The sequence below is a fragment of the Eriocheir sinensis genome, chromosome 25 (assembly GCF_024679095.1).
Source record: "Eriocheir sinensis breed Jianghai 21 chromosome 25, ASM2467909v1, whole genome shotgun sequence".
NCBI classification, from domain to species: domain Eukaryota; kingdom Metazoa; phylum Arthropoda; class Malacostraca; order Decapoda; family Varunidae; genus Eriocheir; species Eriocheir sinensis.
The window spans coordinates 6660957-6677880 of record NC_066533.1 but is presented as its reverse complement, the minus strand read 5'-3'; the positions used below and the strand labels follow the sequence as shown (position 1 = coordinate 6677880).

The following is a 16924-nucleotide window of genomic DNA, read 5'->3' as shown; positions in this document are numbered from 1 at the left end:
TCCTTCCCCCTTCCCCCTCTCTCCCCGCCCCTTCATTCCCCATCCCCTTCTTTCCTTTTCCCAATCTTCTACCCTTTCCTCATATCCTTCACTCACCGACACACTTCTTTTCTATCCTCTCCCCCATGCCCCTTCCTACCCCTCCCCTTCCCTCCCCCCCTCCATGTAGTCCCTTCAGGCATGTGGTCACCCTTGACACTTCCCTTCAGCCCCTTCAAGGTCCCACGCTCCTGCTGCGGGCACTGCCGGAGGGGGGGCGGGGAGGAGGAGAAAGTACCCAGCGTGCGTGTGTGTGTGTGTGTGTGTGTGTGTGTGTTGGAGATAAAAATTGAGGAAGGAAGAGAGGGAGGGAGAGAGACGGAGAAGAAGGAAGGAGGAAAGGAAGGATGTGAAAATGAAGATTAGTAGGAAAGGAAGGGAAAGAAGGATGGAGGAAGGAGGGAATAAACGAAGGAAGAGGAAGAAAATCAACTTATACTTCTTATACTTGTCGTCGTCTCCTCCTCCTCCTCCTCCTCCTCCTCTTCCTCCTTCTCCTCCTCCTCTTCCTGTTTCCTGTCTCTCTTTTCTATAATCAAGTCTTCCCCAAAAATTTCTTCCAGTCCTTCCACATTTATCTTCCTTAACTCCACTTCCTCTGCTTTTCCTTCCTTCCTCCCCGTCCCCTTCCTCTCCTCCTTCCTCGTTCTCCCTCACTTTCTTTATTTTTTTTTCCCTCCCTGCCTCATCTTTTCCGTCCCTCTGTCTTCCATTCCATACCCTTCTCTCTTACTCCTTTCTCCTCACTTACATTTTCTCAACTTCTTCTTTTCCCTCTTCGTTTATTCTGTCTACTAACCTAGCAACATCCTCTTTCCCTCTTTTCTCCCCTTTCCTCTTTCCATTCTATTCATTTTCCTCCCTATCCTCCTCCTTTTCTCTTCCCTTACTTTCCGACCTCCTCTTCTCCCTCTTCATCCCCTCCCTTCATTTCTTTCTCCTCCCCTGCTTTATCCTATTTTTCCTTCCTTCTCTTACCTATCTCCCTCCCCTTCCCTTTCTCTCCTTTCGTGACCTAATCAACCCCTTTCATGTCTCCCTTCACCCCCCTTCAACTCCCCCTTAATCTTAACCTAACCTGACTTCGTCCTCGCTACACCCTTCCTCTGACCTAGCATGACCCATTGACCTTGACCTGACCTAAGATGACGTAATAACACCGATGACCTTAACTCTTCGACCTGAGATGAGCTTGGGACCTCTCTAAGACGACCCAGGAACCTTAATGACCTCTTCTCTTTAACCTAAGATGACCTAATGACTTTTGTGACCTTTTAAGATGACCTAGTGACCTTATCTGACCTTCTGCACGAGTTAATGTTTAGTTTGTTGGTTTATAGGCCACAAATGCATATGAGATCTGATGGATTTTTGTTTTAAAGTTCAATGTAAAGTAAAAAAAAAAGTTTAAAGACTAAGAATGTGATTTACAAGGTCTGTGAAACTATCTCAAGGCCAAAAGTGATATTATCTTTTTTCCTTTAATCTTGTAGGATAAGAACATTTTTTGTTGACACAGAATACTTGGTTCCAACGTAAAGACTATCAACACAAAACACCATAACAACATTTATCTATAAGGTGATGAATAAACTAGATGGTGATGGGGATGATAACGGTGGTGGTGATGGTGTTGGTGGTGATGAAAATGGTCACGAAGAATGGATAAAGGATAAACTAGAGAGCGGTAGAGATGATATTGGTGGTGGTCATGATACTGGTGATGACAGAAGTGGTGGTGGTGGTGGTGGTGGTGGTACATGAAACTATCTCCGGGACCACGTGACGTTATTTATTTGCCTTTTTGTTTAATCTCAGAATCTTTTTTGTTAGCATTAAATATTTGTTTCCGACGAAGAGGTAAAAACTATAAATGCAAAGACCGAATCAACATAATTTAAAAGGTGTCTGAAACTATCTCATTGACTACCTTGATATTCTTTGGTTTCTGTAATCTTTGTAGGATCAGAATTTTTGGGTTGGCATTGAATATTTAGTCTCCACGTAGAACTGAAAACCATAACTGCAAAAAAAAGAACGCCGTAATTCATAAGGTACATGAAACTACCTCTCTCAGGCTTACATGTTACTCTTCCTCTCCTCTCTTTGTTTCCTCTTCTTACACCTTAATAGCACTACTGTTTAAGGCCATTCTTCTTATCTTTCCTCGGGGCGTTGAACTGCCTCGTCTCCTTAATCACGACACACAGGGAAAAGATTAAATAACGACCAACTTCTCTAATTGGTGTCTGAATATACGAATAAAGCTTTGCAAAAAATCTTAAACTGCAATTTAAGTAAGGGGATAAGGAGGAAGGAGATGGAGGAAGGCGGAGGAGGAGGAGGATATGAGAGGAAGAATGATATGGGAAGAGGAAGAAGAAGGGGAAGAAGTGGAGGATAAATGAGGAAGAGTGGAATATTGAATGAATAGGAAGAAGAGGAGGGGGAGGATAGGAGAGGAAAAGGGGAAGAGAATGATGGAAATGAGAGGAAAAGAATAGTGCAGGAAAAATGAAAAGGGAAGAATAGGAAAAAAAAGATGAAAGGGGAAGAGAGGGAAAGGGAAGAAGACCGAAAGGGAGGAAGAAGGGAAAGGGAAGGATGAACAAAGTAGAGTGGAAAGATGGAAAGTGTAGGAAGAAGAGGGAAAGAGAACAAGGGGAAAAGAAAGAGGGAACAAAGAAAAATAAAATTAAGGAAAAGGAGGAAGAGAAGGAAATAAAGGAGGAAGAAGGGAAGGGAAGAGAGAGAAAGAAAAACATAGAAAGGGGAAAAGGAGATGAGGAAGGAAAGGAGGAGATAACAGAAACAAACGGAGAAGAGAAGGAAAAAATAGAAGATAGATGTAAAAAAGGAGAACGAAGGAAGAAGGAAAAGAGAAAAAGGAGATGAAAAATGTAAATGATCAATAAGAATGAAGAAAAGGAGATAAAAAAGGGAAGGTTATAAGAAAGAAAAAGGATAAGAGGAGAACGAGAGGAAAGTGGAAAGAGATAAAAAGTGAGCAAAGAAAAGAGAAGAATATAGAGGCAAGAATGAAGGTGAGAAGGAAATGAAAGAAAACATGAAATACAGAAGTTAAAATCAAACCGAACTCTCATAATGTCCTCAATTTGTATCAACCTTTCTGTGACCTCCTGACCTCGTACCCGCGTGCCTCATGACCTTCCCCCTCACCTGCCCTCCTGACGTGACCACTCCTGACACCTGGCTCATGACGTCACGGATCGGCGCTCACGACAGGTAAAAAGTCACGTGATCTGTTACCTTTGATGGCCCGATCTTAATCACCTCTCTCTCTCTCTCTCTCTCTCTCTCTCTCTCTCTCTCTCTCTCTCTCTCTCTCCAAAATGAGTCAATGGGATCAGGAATGCAATTTTATTTTTGACTGTGACTTCTCCTCCTCCTCCTCCTCCTCCTCCTCCTCCTCCTCCTCCTCCTCCTCCTCCTCCTCCTGACGACATCGTACAGAGAGGAAGGTAAAAGGGAGAGATGAGTGCCAACTATACCATGAACTCCCCCTTCTCTCTCTCACTCTCACTCTCTCTCTCTATCTCTCTCTTTTTCCTTTCTCTTCCTTTTTCTTATCTTCCTTTATCTCCCTTTTATCCTCTTCCCTTCTTTCCCTCCCTCCTCTTCCCTTCTCTCCCTTTTTCGTTCCCTTCTTTCTTTCCCTCCGTCCTTGTCCCTTTTTTCTTTCCCTCCGTCCTTCTCTCTCCTTCACTTTCCCTTTCTCTTCCTTTTCTTGTTCTTCCTTTCTTTCCCTCCGTCCTTCTCCCTCCTTCACTTTCCCTTTCTCTCCCTTTTTCTTGCCCTTCTTTCTTTCTCTCCGTCCTTCCTCCCATTCACTTGAGACTAAAGTTAATTCCCATCTCTCCATCTCTCTCTCTCTCTCTCTCTCTCTCTCATATGTCTCACACTTAATGCTTCCTGTCTTTTTTTCTTTTTTTCATGTTTGTTTATTCCTCTCTCTCTCTCTCTCTCTCTCTCTCTCTCGAAGGTTAACAACAGACAGAAGAAAAGGAGAAACGAGAAAACATGTCTGGGAGAGAGAGAGAGAGAGAGAGAGAGAGAGAGAGAGAGAGAGAGAGAGAGAGAGAGAGAGAGAGAGAGAGAGAGAGAGAGAGAGAGAGAGAGTCATATATCGTCGTGTAAAGCGTCGGTGAGGCCGCTCGACGGAAATAACACCAAACATAAACCGAGAATGACGAGAGGGAGACGTCTCTGTAATCCCCTTTCCCTTAGTATTGGATCCCCTTTCCCTTAGTATTGGATCCCCTTTCCCTTAGTATTGGATCCCCTTTCCCTTAGTATTGGATCCCCTTTCCCTTAGTATTCAATCCCCTTTCCCTTAGTATTGGATCCCCTTTCCCTTAGTATTGGATCCCCTTTCCCTCAGTATTCGATCCCTCTTCGCTTGGCATCGGATCTCTTTGTTTCGTAAGTATTCGATGTCTTTTCCCTTATAATTCGATCCCTTTCCTTGTCTCTCCTTGTCCCTATACCTCTTTTTCAATCCTCTTTCTCTGTCTTTTCCTGTCCATTTCAATCCCTTTTCCTTTCTTTCAGTCTCTTCCCCTCCCTTCCAATCCCTTCATTCAGTCCCCTTCCATCCCTCTCAATCCTTTTCTTTCCCTTTCATTCCCTTCCCATCCCTTTCCCTCTCTTTAATCCGTTTTCCCCCCCTTTTTCTACGTTTCAACCTATATTCTCTCCTATTAATTAATTTTCCTCTCCTTTTCAATTCCCTTTCAATCACTTTCCCTTCCTTTAATTCCCTATTTCCTTATATTTTTAATCCCTTTCCTTCTCCATCTTAATCTTTTTCCCTTTCCTTCAACTTTTTCTACTTTTCAATCCCGTTTCATTACCTTTTCATCTCTACCTGTCTTTCAATCCCCTTTTCCTACCTGTCAACCCTTTTTCAGCTCCCCTCCAATACCCTTTCAGAGTGATCCCTTTAAATCTACGCCCCGCTCTCCATTTAAATCCCTCTCCTTTTTTTCTCCGGCCTAATATTCCCCTTCTTTTAAATCCCACGTATATGATCGCTCTAAATTTCCTCTCCCCGATCTTCTCCAAATTCCCTCCTGTTCATCTCTTTCCCTTATGCGCAACACTCCTCCTCCTCCTCCTCCTCCTCCTCCTCCTCGTTCTTCTGATCCTTAAATCCCTCTCCATCATCCCTCTTTCGTTCCTCTCTCAGTTTTAATCTCCACCTGCAAATATTCTCTCTCTCTCTCTCTCTCTCTCTCTCTCTCTCTCTCTCATGCACACATTTTCTTCTCATGTACGGCAAACAAAGGGGACGTGTGTGTGTGTGTGTGTGTGTGTGTGTGTGTGTGTGTGTGTGTGTGTGTGTGTGTGTGTGTGTGTGTGTGTGTGTGTGTGTGTGTGTGTGTGTGTGTGTGACGTATCTTCGGTGTTGCCACAAGAATTCTTTACGTCATAGTTTCGTGGAGTGACAGGAGAAAAAAACAATACAGGACGGAAATAAATACCACCATATCTAAACGTTATTATTGTTATTGTTGTTGTTGGGGGGTTGTTGTTGTTGTATTAGTAGTAATAGTAGTAATAGTAGCGGTAGTAAAAGTGTCATCGGCAGTAGTAATAATAGCTGGCCGCGGTGGTCGAGTGTACGAGAACGTCGACCCAAGGGAGTGAGTAGCCGGGGACGAGTTGGTTCGACCCACAGAGGTGCCAAAGCGTGACGTCAGGAAGGACATGCAAATATTAACCTCGATCTACCACCACATTCAAATACGGTTAAAAGGTGCATAGATAGCGACGAACAATAGTGGGATCAGTGGAAACAGTAGTTGAACTTTCTCTATATAGACAAAACAATAGTAATGGTAGAAGGGTTAAGTACATAGTAGTAAAAATAATGGTAAACAGTAAATAGCAAAACACAGCAAAAGACAGTAAGTAGGAGGAGTGAGTAGCAGGCTTTTTTCATTTTACATTATTGTTTTCTCTTTTTTTTGCCCTTGAACTGTTTCCTTTGCTGTTAGAAAAAAAATAGTTAGTCATATAGTAACATAAATAGTCGTAGTAGAAGTAGTAGCAGCAATAGTACTTGAGTTTTTTTTACATAAACAAGAAAACAAAGAGTTACAAAGAAATCTTCCACCCTAAAAAAAAATACAAATTCATTAAAAGCCAAACAGAGGCACCTGCAGGCTGTATTGACTCACGTGCGGAAAAAGCCAAATATTCCGAAATTAAACGTGGAATCTAAAAATGACGTCAGGATTTTGTTTTTTTGAGGACGAGAATGAACGAGCGAGAGCAAGTTTTAGTTTAATTCTTCCGCATCCTCCTGCTCCTGCTCTTTTTCATCTTGTCCTCTCTTCCTTGCCCTTCAAACCTTTCCTTTATGTATCTTTCAATTCATTCATCTCTCTCTCTCTCTCTCTCTCTCTCTCTCTCTCTCTCTCTCTCTCTCTCTCTCTCTTCCTTTCCTATTCATCCTTTCCTGTTCCAATCTTCCTCCTCTCACAAGTGCAATCCCCCCCCCCCCCCCCACACACACACAGGGGGCAGTCGGCCACCACCTGCCTCCTTCCGCTAAACATTCCTGAGTACTGACGCGGCAAAATTATGTTGAAGTTTATTTTTATTACTGTTTACTTATTTTCGTGTTTTAGTCCACTGCCTCTTTCCCTCAGATCCTCCCCCCCCCCCTCTTCCCTCCTTCCCCTTTCCCCTTCCCTGAGTTACTTCTTCGTCCTCTTTCTCTTCAGGTTCTCTTGCTTCTCTTAAACTAAATGTGACGAAAAATACTTATCTACGAGGAGGACTTGTCAGCGTGAATCACGCTTTTATCAGTAGCTGTGGTCAATGACTTAGAACACACACACACACACACCTGCTCCCCACACCTGCCTGACCTGATGCCGCTGCGGGTGAGGTGCGGACGAGGCTAGGGGGCGGTGGGCGTGGGCGGAGGAGTGGGGGGGGGGAAGCGGGAAGTAGTATCGGGTGGGCTGGCTGGTGGAGTGGACGGGGTGGACGCCCATGGTGAGGCCCGCGGGGTAACCCATGGGCTGGCTGGCGACTCTGTCCTCGGGGATGCGGATGGGTATGGGCATTGATGTCTTGCGGTGCCTGTACAGAACCCTTGGGCGCCGCGGTGGAGGGATGGGGACAGGTGGGGCGTCGGGGCGGGCGGGGGGAGCGAGGTGGGTCTTGGGGGAACCTGTGGGTGTCATCTTGGGGGTAGGTGTGTCCGGCGGGGTGTTCTGCTCCTCGCCCGTGTCCTCGGTGGGTGTTTCCTCTTGTACCACCTCCTCCTGCGACTCCTTCCGGCTGTCATTGCTGGACCGGGTGTATATCGTCCCGTCGTCGTCGTCGTCGTCGTCGTCGTCGTCATCGTCATCGCCGTCCATGGAAGGGATGCAGCTGAGGCGGTGCGAGGACGGGTATCTGAGACAAACCGGCGGGTAGTCCTCGTCTTCACTGTCCGGCACCAGGCAGCTGCGAGGCCCGTCGCCGCCCAGGGTCATGGCACCCTCAGGGCTCCCGGCCTCGTCCCCCTCCAGGGACATGCAGGGCGTGGACCAGGCATGGCGCAGCATGTTGATCCGAGACTCCACGCGTTCGAGCCCCCAAACGCACTCACGCAAGTATTGAATAAGGGAGTACTCTCGGGGATTCCAGCGAGACCACATATCGATGCTTCACGCCCTCAGCGGCACTCATCGGCCTCCTGCTGCTGTTGCTAATGATGATACGGTCGCCGCCCATCCTACAGGCCCTGCATCATGGCCAGCGCCGCGGGTCTGGGCTTGGCGATGTTGTGGGATTACCTTACGTTTGTCTACTGTGTTCTTGATGTTTGTTTCCAGTTAGGTCAGTGTTCTTTTGTCATTCAATGTTATGTTTGTTCGTTGGGGGTTCTGAGCATCCTTCTCGTGTTTTAGTGAGCTCCTCGAAGTCCTGCAGGGGTGAAGAGGCGTGGGTTTGTTCTTTAGGGTATCCTGACCTCCTCTTTGTGGTCAGCAAGCCCCATGTGGTCCTGCAGGGGTGAAGAGGCGTGGGTGTGTTCTTTAGGGTATCCTGACCTCCTCTTCGTGTATTAGTAAGCCCCATATAGTCCCGTAGGATTGGTAAGGCGTGGATGTGTCCTCTGGGCTATGCTAAGTATCCTTTTCATGTACCACCGAGCCCCATGTAACCCAATAGGCGGGGCGTGGGTGTGCCAGCTACTGTGCCCTGAGTGCCCTTCTGTGCTAGCCTGACACGCGAGGACAGGCAGGCGTGGGTGAGGCGTGGGTGACGGGGGGCAGAGGTCAGTGGCTGGCGCTGGGGGTGTGGCGCGTGAGGGGGGGAGGGGGGGGGGAAGCAATGGGCTGTGAGGGGTTGGCAACGAGTCGGAGTCACACGCCAATAGACTACAACAATGAGGGTTCAGACGCGAAGTGTGTCGGCCCGGGGAGGGGGAAGGGAGGGAGGTGGAAATGCAGGGAGGAGAGGAGAGAGGAAATGCAGGGAGAGAGAGAGGGAGAGGAGGATATGTAGGAGAGAGAGGGAGAGGAGGATATGTAGGAGAGAAAGGGAGAGGAGGATATGTAGGAGAAAGAGGGAGAGGAGAACATGTATGAGGGTGAGGGAAAGAAAGGAGATGCAGGGGGAATGAGGGTGAGGTGGATATGCAGGGAGGGGGTGAGGGAGAAAAGGGATATGCAGGGTGTGCGGGGTGAGTCAGTGAGGTGGCCTTTTGGGGGAGGTGTGTGGTGGGTGCCAGGTGCCCCCGCAGTCTTCTTGGCCTTCACGGCGTTGTAGCGAGAAGAGTCGAACTGGTGGCGGTGTTTCGTGAAGGTCAAGGATCGCAACACATGACCTCACAGCCGTTAATCCACAGACGGGTCACAACACACCGATGCAAGCCTTATCAACACCAGAACAAACACCACCTCCACTGCACCACCGAAAACACTAAATATTCAACAGAAGCACTAAGAAAACATCACCAACTTAATCATCAACTCCACCATTCTTAACGTAGCGGAAGGCGAGGGAGATCGTTCACCAATTCAATGTTTAGAAGTTTGTCGTAGGTGGAGAACAAAGTCGTAAATGTGGAACAGTTTGACGCATGACGAGAAGGAGGACGCAAAACGAGGAAAGTAATCCATCGTAAGCACATAATCACAGACGAACACGAGAACACACACACAACCACTGTCCATATGGAGGGAACGTTACCGCCGTGAGTGTGTGCGAGTATGTCTGAGTGTGTGTGTGTGTGTGTGTGCGCGGCGCGGCGAGGCAGTGGGGCCCAGGCAGAGGTCGGGGATGCACTAAAAGGGCCGACGAAGCCAACTGGGCACGTGGGGCGGGGGTAGGAGGGCACGGGGCATGAGTGGGTAGGGGGGGACGGGGCAGGGGGGGAGGAGTGACTAGGGGACCAGGTGCTAGCAGACTGGCACCCAACTTCTTCCTGCTCTCTCTCTCTCTCTCTTCAATAATTACCTCCTCCCTCGTTTTTTCCCTCCGTTTCCCTCTCTACAACTACTATTATCTCTCTCTCTCTCTCTCTCTCTCTCTCTCTCTCTCTCTCTCTCTCTCTCTGACAAATGTGCCAAACAGCTGGTCACGTCTTCACCACCACCACCACCACCACCACCATCACCACCACCACCACCACCACCATCACCACCACCACCACCACCACTTCCACCACCATGACCTTAGCAGCTCCAACCTTCGCCTTTCTTATTATCTTAACACCTGTCTGTTTGTTTACCCTCCTAATTACCTGTTCACCTGTCTGCTTACTTATCCGATTAACTCCTTACTTGTCTGTCAGTGTGTTTCCAGATGGTTGATTGCTCAGCCATATAAGTACCCTTGTACCGACCTACCTGTCGACTTGTTCAGCGTTTTGTACCTTCATCTCTTAATTAAGTACTCCTGCCTGTTCATTTGTACACCTAAATATTACTTTTACCGGTCATTGGTTTGTTGTTACTTACTTTTACTTACGTCAAAGGAGAAACAAAATAAAGATCCGCAAATCGTTACTCAAACAATAAACAAAAAAAGTTCAAATAAGCAGTCCAATTAGGTTTTAAAAGCCGTCTCGATACTTCCCTCTTGAAAGTCATTGAGTCGTAGGGAGAAAGAAATACAGACGAAAGAACATTGTTTCATAATTCATCATTAAATTTGATGAAAAATTGAAGGTACTGGTTAATTCTTGCATTATAAATAAAGACATCTTAGGCTAAGGAAGACTGTTACATAGTTTACCAGTGAATGGGATAAGAGACTGTAGATACTAGTTAACTCTTGTATTAGGAATTTGGACAGCATATTGGGTTATTCAATTTGTATTGTGGATATCTAACTTAGAACACATCTCATTATGTGAACCTACCTGTTTATGCATCGAAAAGTTATATACATACAGGCAATTGTCTTCTGGTGATTTACAAAATATTTTTTTCCTTCGTCTTTCTACGCTTTAAAGGTTTATTAGAAGACTTTCAACACTTATGTTTGGGTAAGCACTGTACAGAGGAACCGTTAAGTACAGTGCTGCTTTCCACATAAAAAGTGTTAATAGCACAAAAACCGTGCTAGATCGGGGTCGCATGACCCTCCAACACCCCCCCAACAATTTATATTATGCAGCTACTATAGGGGTCTAAAATGGAAAATGCTGAAAAGTAAAGATGGCGCCACTATAAACACTTGCCTGCGCCACAACGGGCTGGGGCCGACCATCAGGCCCTACTGTGAAGGCCTACCGGCGCCACAGGCCAAGACGTAGAAAAGAAGAAAAAAAAACTATAATGCCATGTTGTAGGGTTCATCAGGGCTAACAAATATTATACAATGTCATGTCTACAATGCATGGGGAAGCCAGGAAAACAACTTGAAGAGAACAAGAAGATGGACAATCTGTTGATCGGCGGCTGCGACGCCGATGAAAATAAGTATTAAAGTACTTCAGTCATGAAATCTGTTTGTCTACAGACGAAAAACGTTTGACCAGCAACCTGCCTAATAATGCTTACCATTCTTACGTTATGGATTGAGTTGTCTCGTAGCGCCTCACCTCCCACCATAGCCACCACTCATTTAACTCTCCTTTGCTCCCCTTCAGTTGTGACCTCCTCGTCCTCCTTTATCCTCGGCCACGTGAGAAATAAACATCACAACAAGGAGGAAGGAATGCACCACCAACAAAGAAGTATAATGCGTGTAACTCTTCCTCATTCTCCTCTTTCTCTCCCTCTGTGCGAGCACACTTTAAAACACAAACACTTGACAACATAAGAAATTGGCAAGATATTTATACAGGCGGAACAGAGTGAGTGGGATTAAGAATTTTATTGAAGGGATGATCATGAAGCAAAACGGTTAATGACTGAACTAAAAGAATGAAGAAGTGGAGGAGTGAAGAAGTTAGCGGAAAATAACGTAGTAGAATATTTATAATTATGTTGAAGGAAAGAGCATGAAGTACAATGTTTAATGATAGAACTAAAAGAATGAAAAAGAGGAGGAGAGAAGACTACAAGAATGAAGAAGACTACAAGAATGAAGGAGGGGAGAAGAAAAAGCTGGAGTAAATTAAAGTAGCAGAATGTTTAAAGCCACAAAAGAGAAAGTAGGAATAATAATTGCGTGGAGGAAGAAAAATAAGTAGAAACATTTAATGGCTGTCTTAAAAGAATAATGCTGAATGGTAAAGAAGAAAGAAAAAAATAGTTAAAAAGTATAGAAGAATATACAATTAAGCAAAAACAAAAAGATAATTAAATAAGCAGAGATATCTAAAAATGAATAATGAATGAAGGATAATGAATAGAGCTAATGAATAAGTGATCATTGAATATATTAAGACCATAAGAAAATCAAGTAAAAGTAAAATTAAAACATAAAAAAAAACATAGAAGGGAAGAATAATAATGAACCTAAACGTATAATTATAGAATCTAAAGTCCAAAGAGCCAATGAAAGAAAGAGATGAAAGGCCAAACGAGCGAAGATTAACGAATTGGAGTCACGGTTCACAGGTAATTAACGAGGGCAACGACAGGTGAGGGTGGCAGGGAAGGCGCAGATGGCGAGACTAACGAACGAGAGAGAGAGAGAGAGAGAGAGAGAGAGAGAGAGAGAGAGAGAGTATAGAGATCGATAATAAAATAAGATCAAAATAGAATATATGCCAAAGAGAGCTGGTTGAGACTAGACATGACCCCCCCCCTCCACCTCCCCTTCCCCATCCCCCCTAGCTGTCACCTCCATCACTACCAACACCATCAGCACCACCACCATAGCCACCGTCACCTACCTACACATCTCTACCCTTGCCACTGTCCTTCCTCTGTTCTCATCCACCTCCTCCTCCTCCACCTCCTCTTTCATCACCTTGTGTGTCAAAACCGTTCCTCCTCTTTCTCTCTCTTCCTTTCTCTTATCCCACCTGTTTCTCGTACCCACACACACACACGCACACACACACACACACACACACACACAGTCACACACGGACGATAATTATAATACTTTTAAAAGGGAACATTGTCAAAACTCTCTCTCTCTCTCTCTCTCTCTCTCTCTCTCTCTCTCTCTCTCTCTCTCTCTCTCTCTAATGACCGTGAGAAAGAAGGTGGACAAAACACACACAAAAAAACATAACGACACACACACACACACACACACACACACACACACACACACACACACACATACAACACACACACACACACACACACACACACACACACACACACACACACAAGCAGGTGGAGGTGGTGATCAGGAGTAAAATAATTGCCGGCACACTCACCAGGGGGCCAACGAGTGCCAAAGCGAGGGTGCCAGAGAGAGAGAGAGAGAGAGAGAGAGAGAGAGAGAGAGAGAGAGAGAGAGAGAGAGAGAGAGAGAGAGAGAGAGAGAGAGCACTACCACCACCACTACAAAACCTGTCAGCTGCTAGTACAGATGCGTGAGTACAGATGGCGCTAGTAGACAGGTATGTATCTTTCTCTAATTGGGTTCACCTGTTAATGGGGGAAGAGGTGGAGGTAAAGGTGGAGGTGTTGGTGGTGGAGGTGCGTGGACGTGGAGGTGAAGGTGGATGGTGGAAGTGATGCATAATGATGATGAATGTGGTAGTGGTGGCGGTGGAAGTGCTAAGTGGAGGTGAAGATGGAACTATAAAGCGAAAGGGAAAGAAGTGGAAACAGTGGAGGTGGAAGTGGTGGTGGAGATGGAGAGTGGAGGTGAAGATGATGGTAGTGGTGGTGGAGGTGGAGAGTGGAGGTAAAGATGGAACTATAAAGTGAAAAGGAAAGAAGTGGAAACATGTGGAATTAAGTATGTTCCGGGAATAGTGTGAATCATTTAGTCATTTTACCACATGGCACATAAAGGTTCATTAATATTAAACGGACTAACCTTTGTGTGGGTGTAAAATTCAACTGAGAGGAGGAAAATGGAGGGGAGACTAATTAATAAATGGAGGAAAAATAGAGGGGAAATGTGAATGTGGAGGAAAAATGGAGGGAAAATGGAGGGAGAGCCAGGTGGATGGATGGATATGAAAGTGGGAAAGCTGCTTGTGGATATAGATTATGGAGAGAAGGTGGAAAACAGGTGGAGGGAAAGTGGATGGCGGTGGAAGGAGTGACGGAGAGGCTGAACGATTAGAATGAACAAAAGACGAGGATAGTTGGGGAATATATAATAAATAGCACATGTTCTAAAATGGTATGACAAGGACAATTAAAAGACAGAACAGAAGAACAGATAAAAAAAAGATGATTGAACGATTAGGATGCAAAAAAGACGAAGATAGTTGAGGAAAAGATAATAAATAGCAGATGGTCTAATAATGTGACAAGGACAAATAAACAAACAGAAGAAAGATGAGGCATGGCAAAGGTAATGGATGCCAGAGGTTCTAAACATAATATGAAACAGAGGAGCAAATCAACGAAGAAGGACATGTGGAAAGATCAAAGAAGGGAAACGAAAGACAAATGTGAGATTATGAGATCACAAACAAAACAAAGAATTACCCCTAAGATTAGAGAACGCAAGACAGGTAAAGAGATGCAGGTGTGAGAGTCCCCAGGTAAGCATAATGAGTCAGGAGTAAGGTGATGAGGAAGTAAAGGGTGAGGAGGAGGACGAAGAGGAGGAGGGAGGAGGAGTAGGTGAGTGAGGGTGACAAGAGAGAGTGTGTGGAGTTAATGAGCGAAAGGAAGAAGAAAAAAAGGTGCTGAGAATAGGTTTAGACAGTAATTGGAGAGAGAGAGAGAGAGAGAGAGAGAGAGAGAGAGAGAGAGAGAGAGAGAGAGAGAGAGAGAGAGAGAGAGAGAGAGAGAGAGAGAGAGAGAGAGAGAGAGAGAGAGAGAGAGAGAGAGAGAGAGAGAGAGAGAGAGAGAGAGGAGAGAGAGAGGAGAGAGGAGAGAGAGAGAGAGAGAGTGAAGAGAAGAGTCTTAAGAGCAAGGGAAAGAGGAACAGAAGGAGGAGGAGGAGGAGGAAAGAAGAAGCCTTGCCATTAGCCTCACCTGTTGCTGCATACCCCCTTGTTTCCTCCCTCCCTCCTCCTCCTTCTTCTCTTTCTCCTCCCTCCCTCCCTCCATCTCCTAACCTCTCAACATTACCATTTATAGACCCACAAAACAGGCGGCAAAGGAGGGAGCAGGAGGCAGAATAATACTAAAAGGGAGGACAAGCAGTAATGACGGAGCAATTGCTGTTATACCGAAGTCACTCTTGCCGGAAAGAGAGAATGGCGGGAGGCAAAAAAGAAAATGGGAGAAGGGTGAAAAAGGGATGAGTTCGATTGTCATAGTTGTTTGCGAATGGACGAAATAGTGGAGGAAAAAGATGAAGGTAAGAGTGAATGATGAAATACGAGGAAATACGTTAATTTTTGTTTGGCTTTATATGGGAATGACAAGGTTTTCATTACGACACACACACACACACACACACACACACACACACACACACACACACACACACACACACACACACACACACACACACACACACACACACACACACACACACACACACACACACACAGAATGATGAAATTTCACAGCAATCACAGCGGCGTGCAGTCATGGTGGTGAACTAAGACAAACAGACACACACAAACACAAAACACTGAATGACAGACAAACAGACAAACAAACAGACAGACAGACAGACAGACGTGAGTAGGTCGTTATGATGGACAACAGGCGTCATATGGGGAGAATTTTCCTGAATTTTTTTTATTGTTTTGTTTTGTATTTGTGAAGAGAAGTAGAGAGAAGACAGATGGCAGGTGTTATTAATGTTGTTGTTGTTGTTGTTTATGTCTATGTTGTTGTTGTCGTTGTTGTTGTTATAATGAAGGTAATAAATGTCGCGGTGTTTCCTTCCTGCTCCTTACCTAAAATTTATGTTTGCTTATTACACCTTTTGTCAATCCACTCATCTGTGTGTGTGTGTGTGTGTGTGTGTATGTGTGTGTGTGTGTGTGTGTGTGTGAGAGAGAGAGAGAGAGAGAGAGAGAGAGAGAGAGAGAATGTTTGTTTTTTTCTATGGTAGTAGTAGTAGTAGTAGTAGTAGTAGTAGTAGTAGTAGTAGTAGTAAGAGAAGTAGTAGTAGTAGTAGTAAGAGTAGCAGTAGTAGTTTTAGTAGTAGCAGTAGTAGTAGTAGTAGTAGTAGTAGTAGTAGTAGTAGTAGCAGCAGTAGAAGTAGTCGTAGTAGTAGTAGTAGTAGTAACAGTAGTAGTAGTAGTAGTAGTAGTAGTAGTAGTAGTAGTAGTAGTAGTAGTAGTAGTAGTAGTTGTAGTAGTTGTAGTAGTAGTAGTAGAAGTAGTAGTAAGAGAGGACAGGCAATACTTAGTTTACTTAGAGCGTCCCAATTACCTGCCGAGTTCCAGGTAATTGAGTGAGTGCGTCCAGGTGTGTCACGGAAAGTGTGTGTACCTGTGTGTTGGCTTACCAGGAACACTCTCTCTCTCTCTCTCTCTCTCTCTCTCTCTCTCTCTCTCTACCACACACCAACACGAATACTCAACCAAACAAACAATTCTGCAGCGCAAACAAGCCAAAGCAAACTACAAATAAAGCGCACCATAACCCTGAGGCCCAACCTGTAAAATTATGTTGAAAAGACCAGTAAAAAATATAGCATGATAATAAAAGAAAGAGAAAATAGAGAAGAAAGGAACAGAAGCAACAAAAAAATATGAAAAGAAATTATGAAAGAAAATTACATGAAAGAAAAAAAATAATGAAAAAATGTTTGATAAAAGAAGAAGAAAGAATACATAAACAAAACAAAGAAAGATAAATTATAGTAACTTAAAAAAAGGAAAGGAATAACACTGAAGTATGGAAGGAATTAAAACAATATAAAGAAAAGAGGAAAGAAAAAATACATAGAGAAAAATAGGGACATAAAAAATCATAGAAAAATAAGAGTTATCATTGGTGGGGTTCGAGCCGATGACCTACCGAGTACACGCGACGGCGGCGGACGATGACCGGGAAATCCGTGAGTTCTTCCCCCATCCTGAAATTGGCGACGATGACGATGACGAGGACAAGAAAGATGTGATTTTCTTTGATATTTTCTACTTTATGTTCATTTTCTCTATTTTACTTTTTCTCTATTTATCTTATTTTTTTCTATTCTACTTTTTCTTTCTTTTTATAGCTCTGTTTTCAGATTTCTTTTCTAATTCTTTTCTCTACTTTTTTATGCTTTATTTTTTTCTTTATGCTTTATTTTCTTTTTCTTTCTCTATTTTACTATTTCCTTACTTATCTTATTTTTTTCTATGCTACTTTTTCTTTCTCTTTATAGCTCTATTTTCAGCTTTCTTTTCTTATTCTTTTCTCTACTC

General features: G+C 44.4%; 1 protein-coding gene across 3 annotated transcripts in view; it reads right to left on the bottom strand.

The window, feature by feature from the left end:
• The window catches only part of LOC127003263 (uncharacterized), a 63823-nt gene extending 54405 nt beyond the window's left edge, over window positions 1–9418 (bottom strand). For 2 of the 3 annotated variants that reach the window (XM_050869689.1, XM_050869691.1), the window contains exon 1: window positions 6930–9418. In XM_050869689.1, the coding sequence (XP_050725646.1) occupies window positions 6930–7718 (789 nt within the window). In that variant the 5' untranslated portion in view covers window positions 7719–9418. The remainder of the gene's footprint in view (window positions 1–6929) is intronic. The other variant, XM_050869690.1, reaches the window with a different exon arrangement.
• Window positions 9419–16924: the final 7506 nt, after the last annotated feature.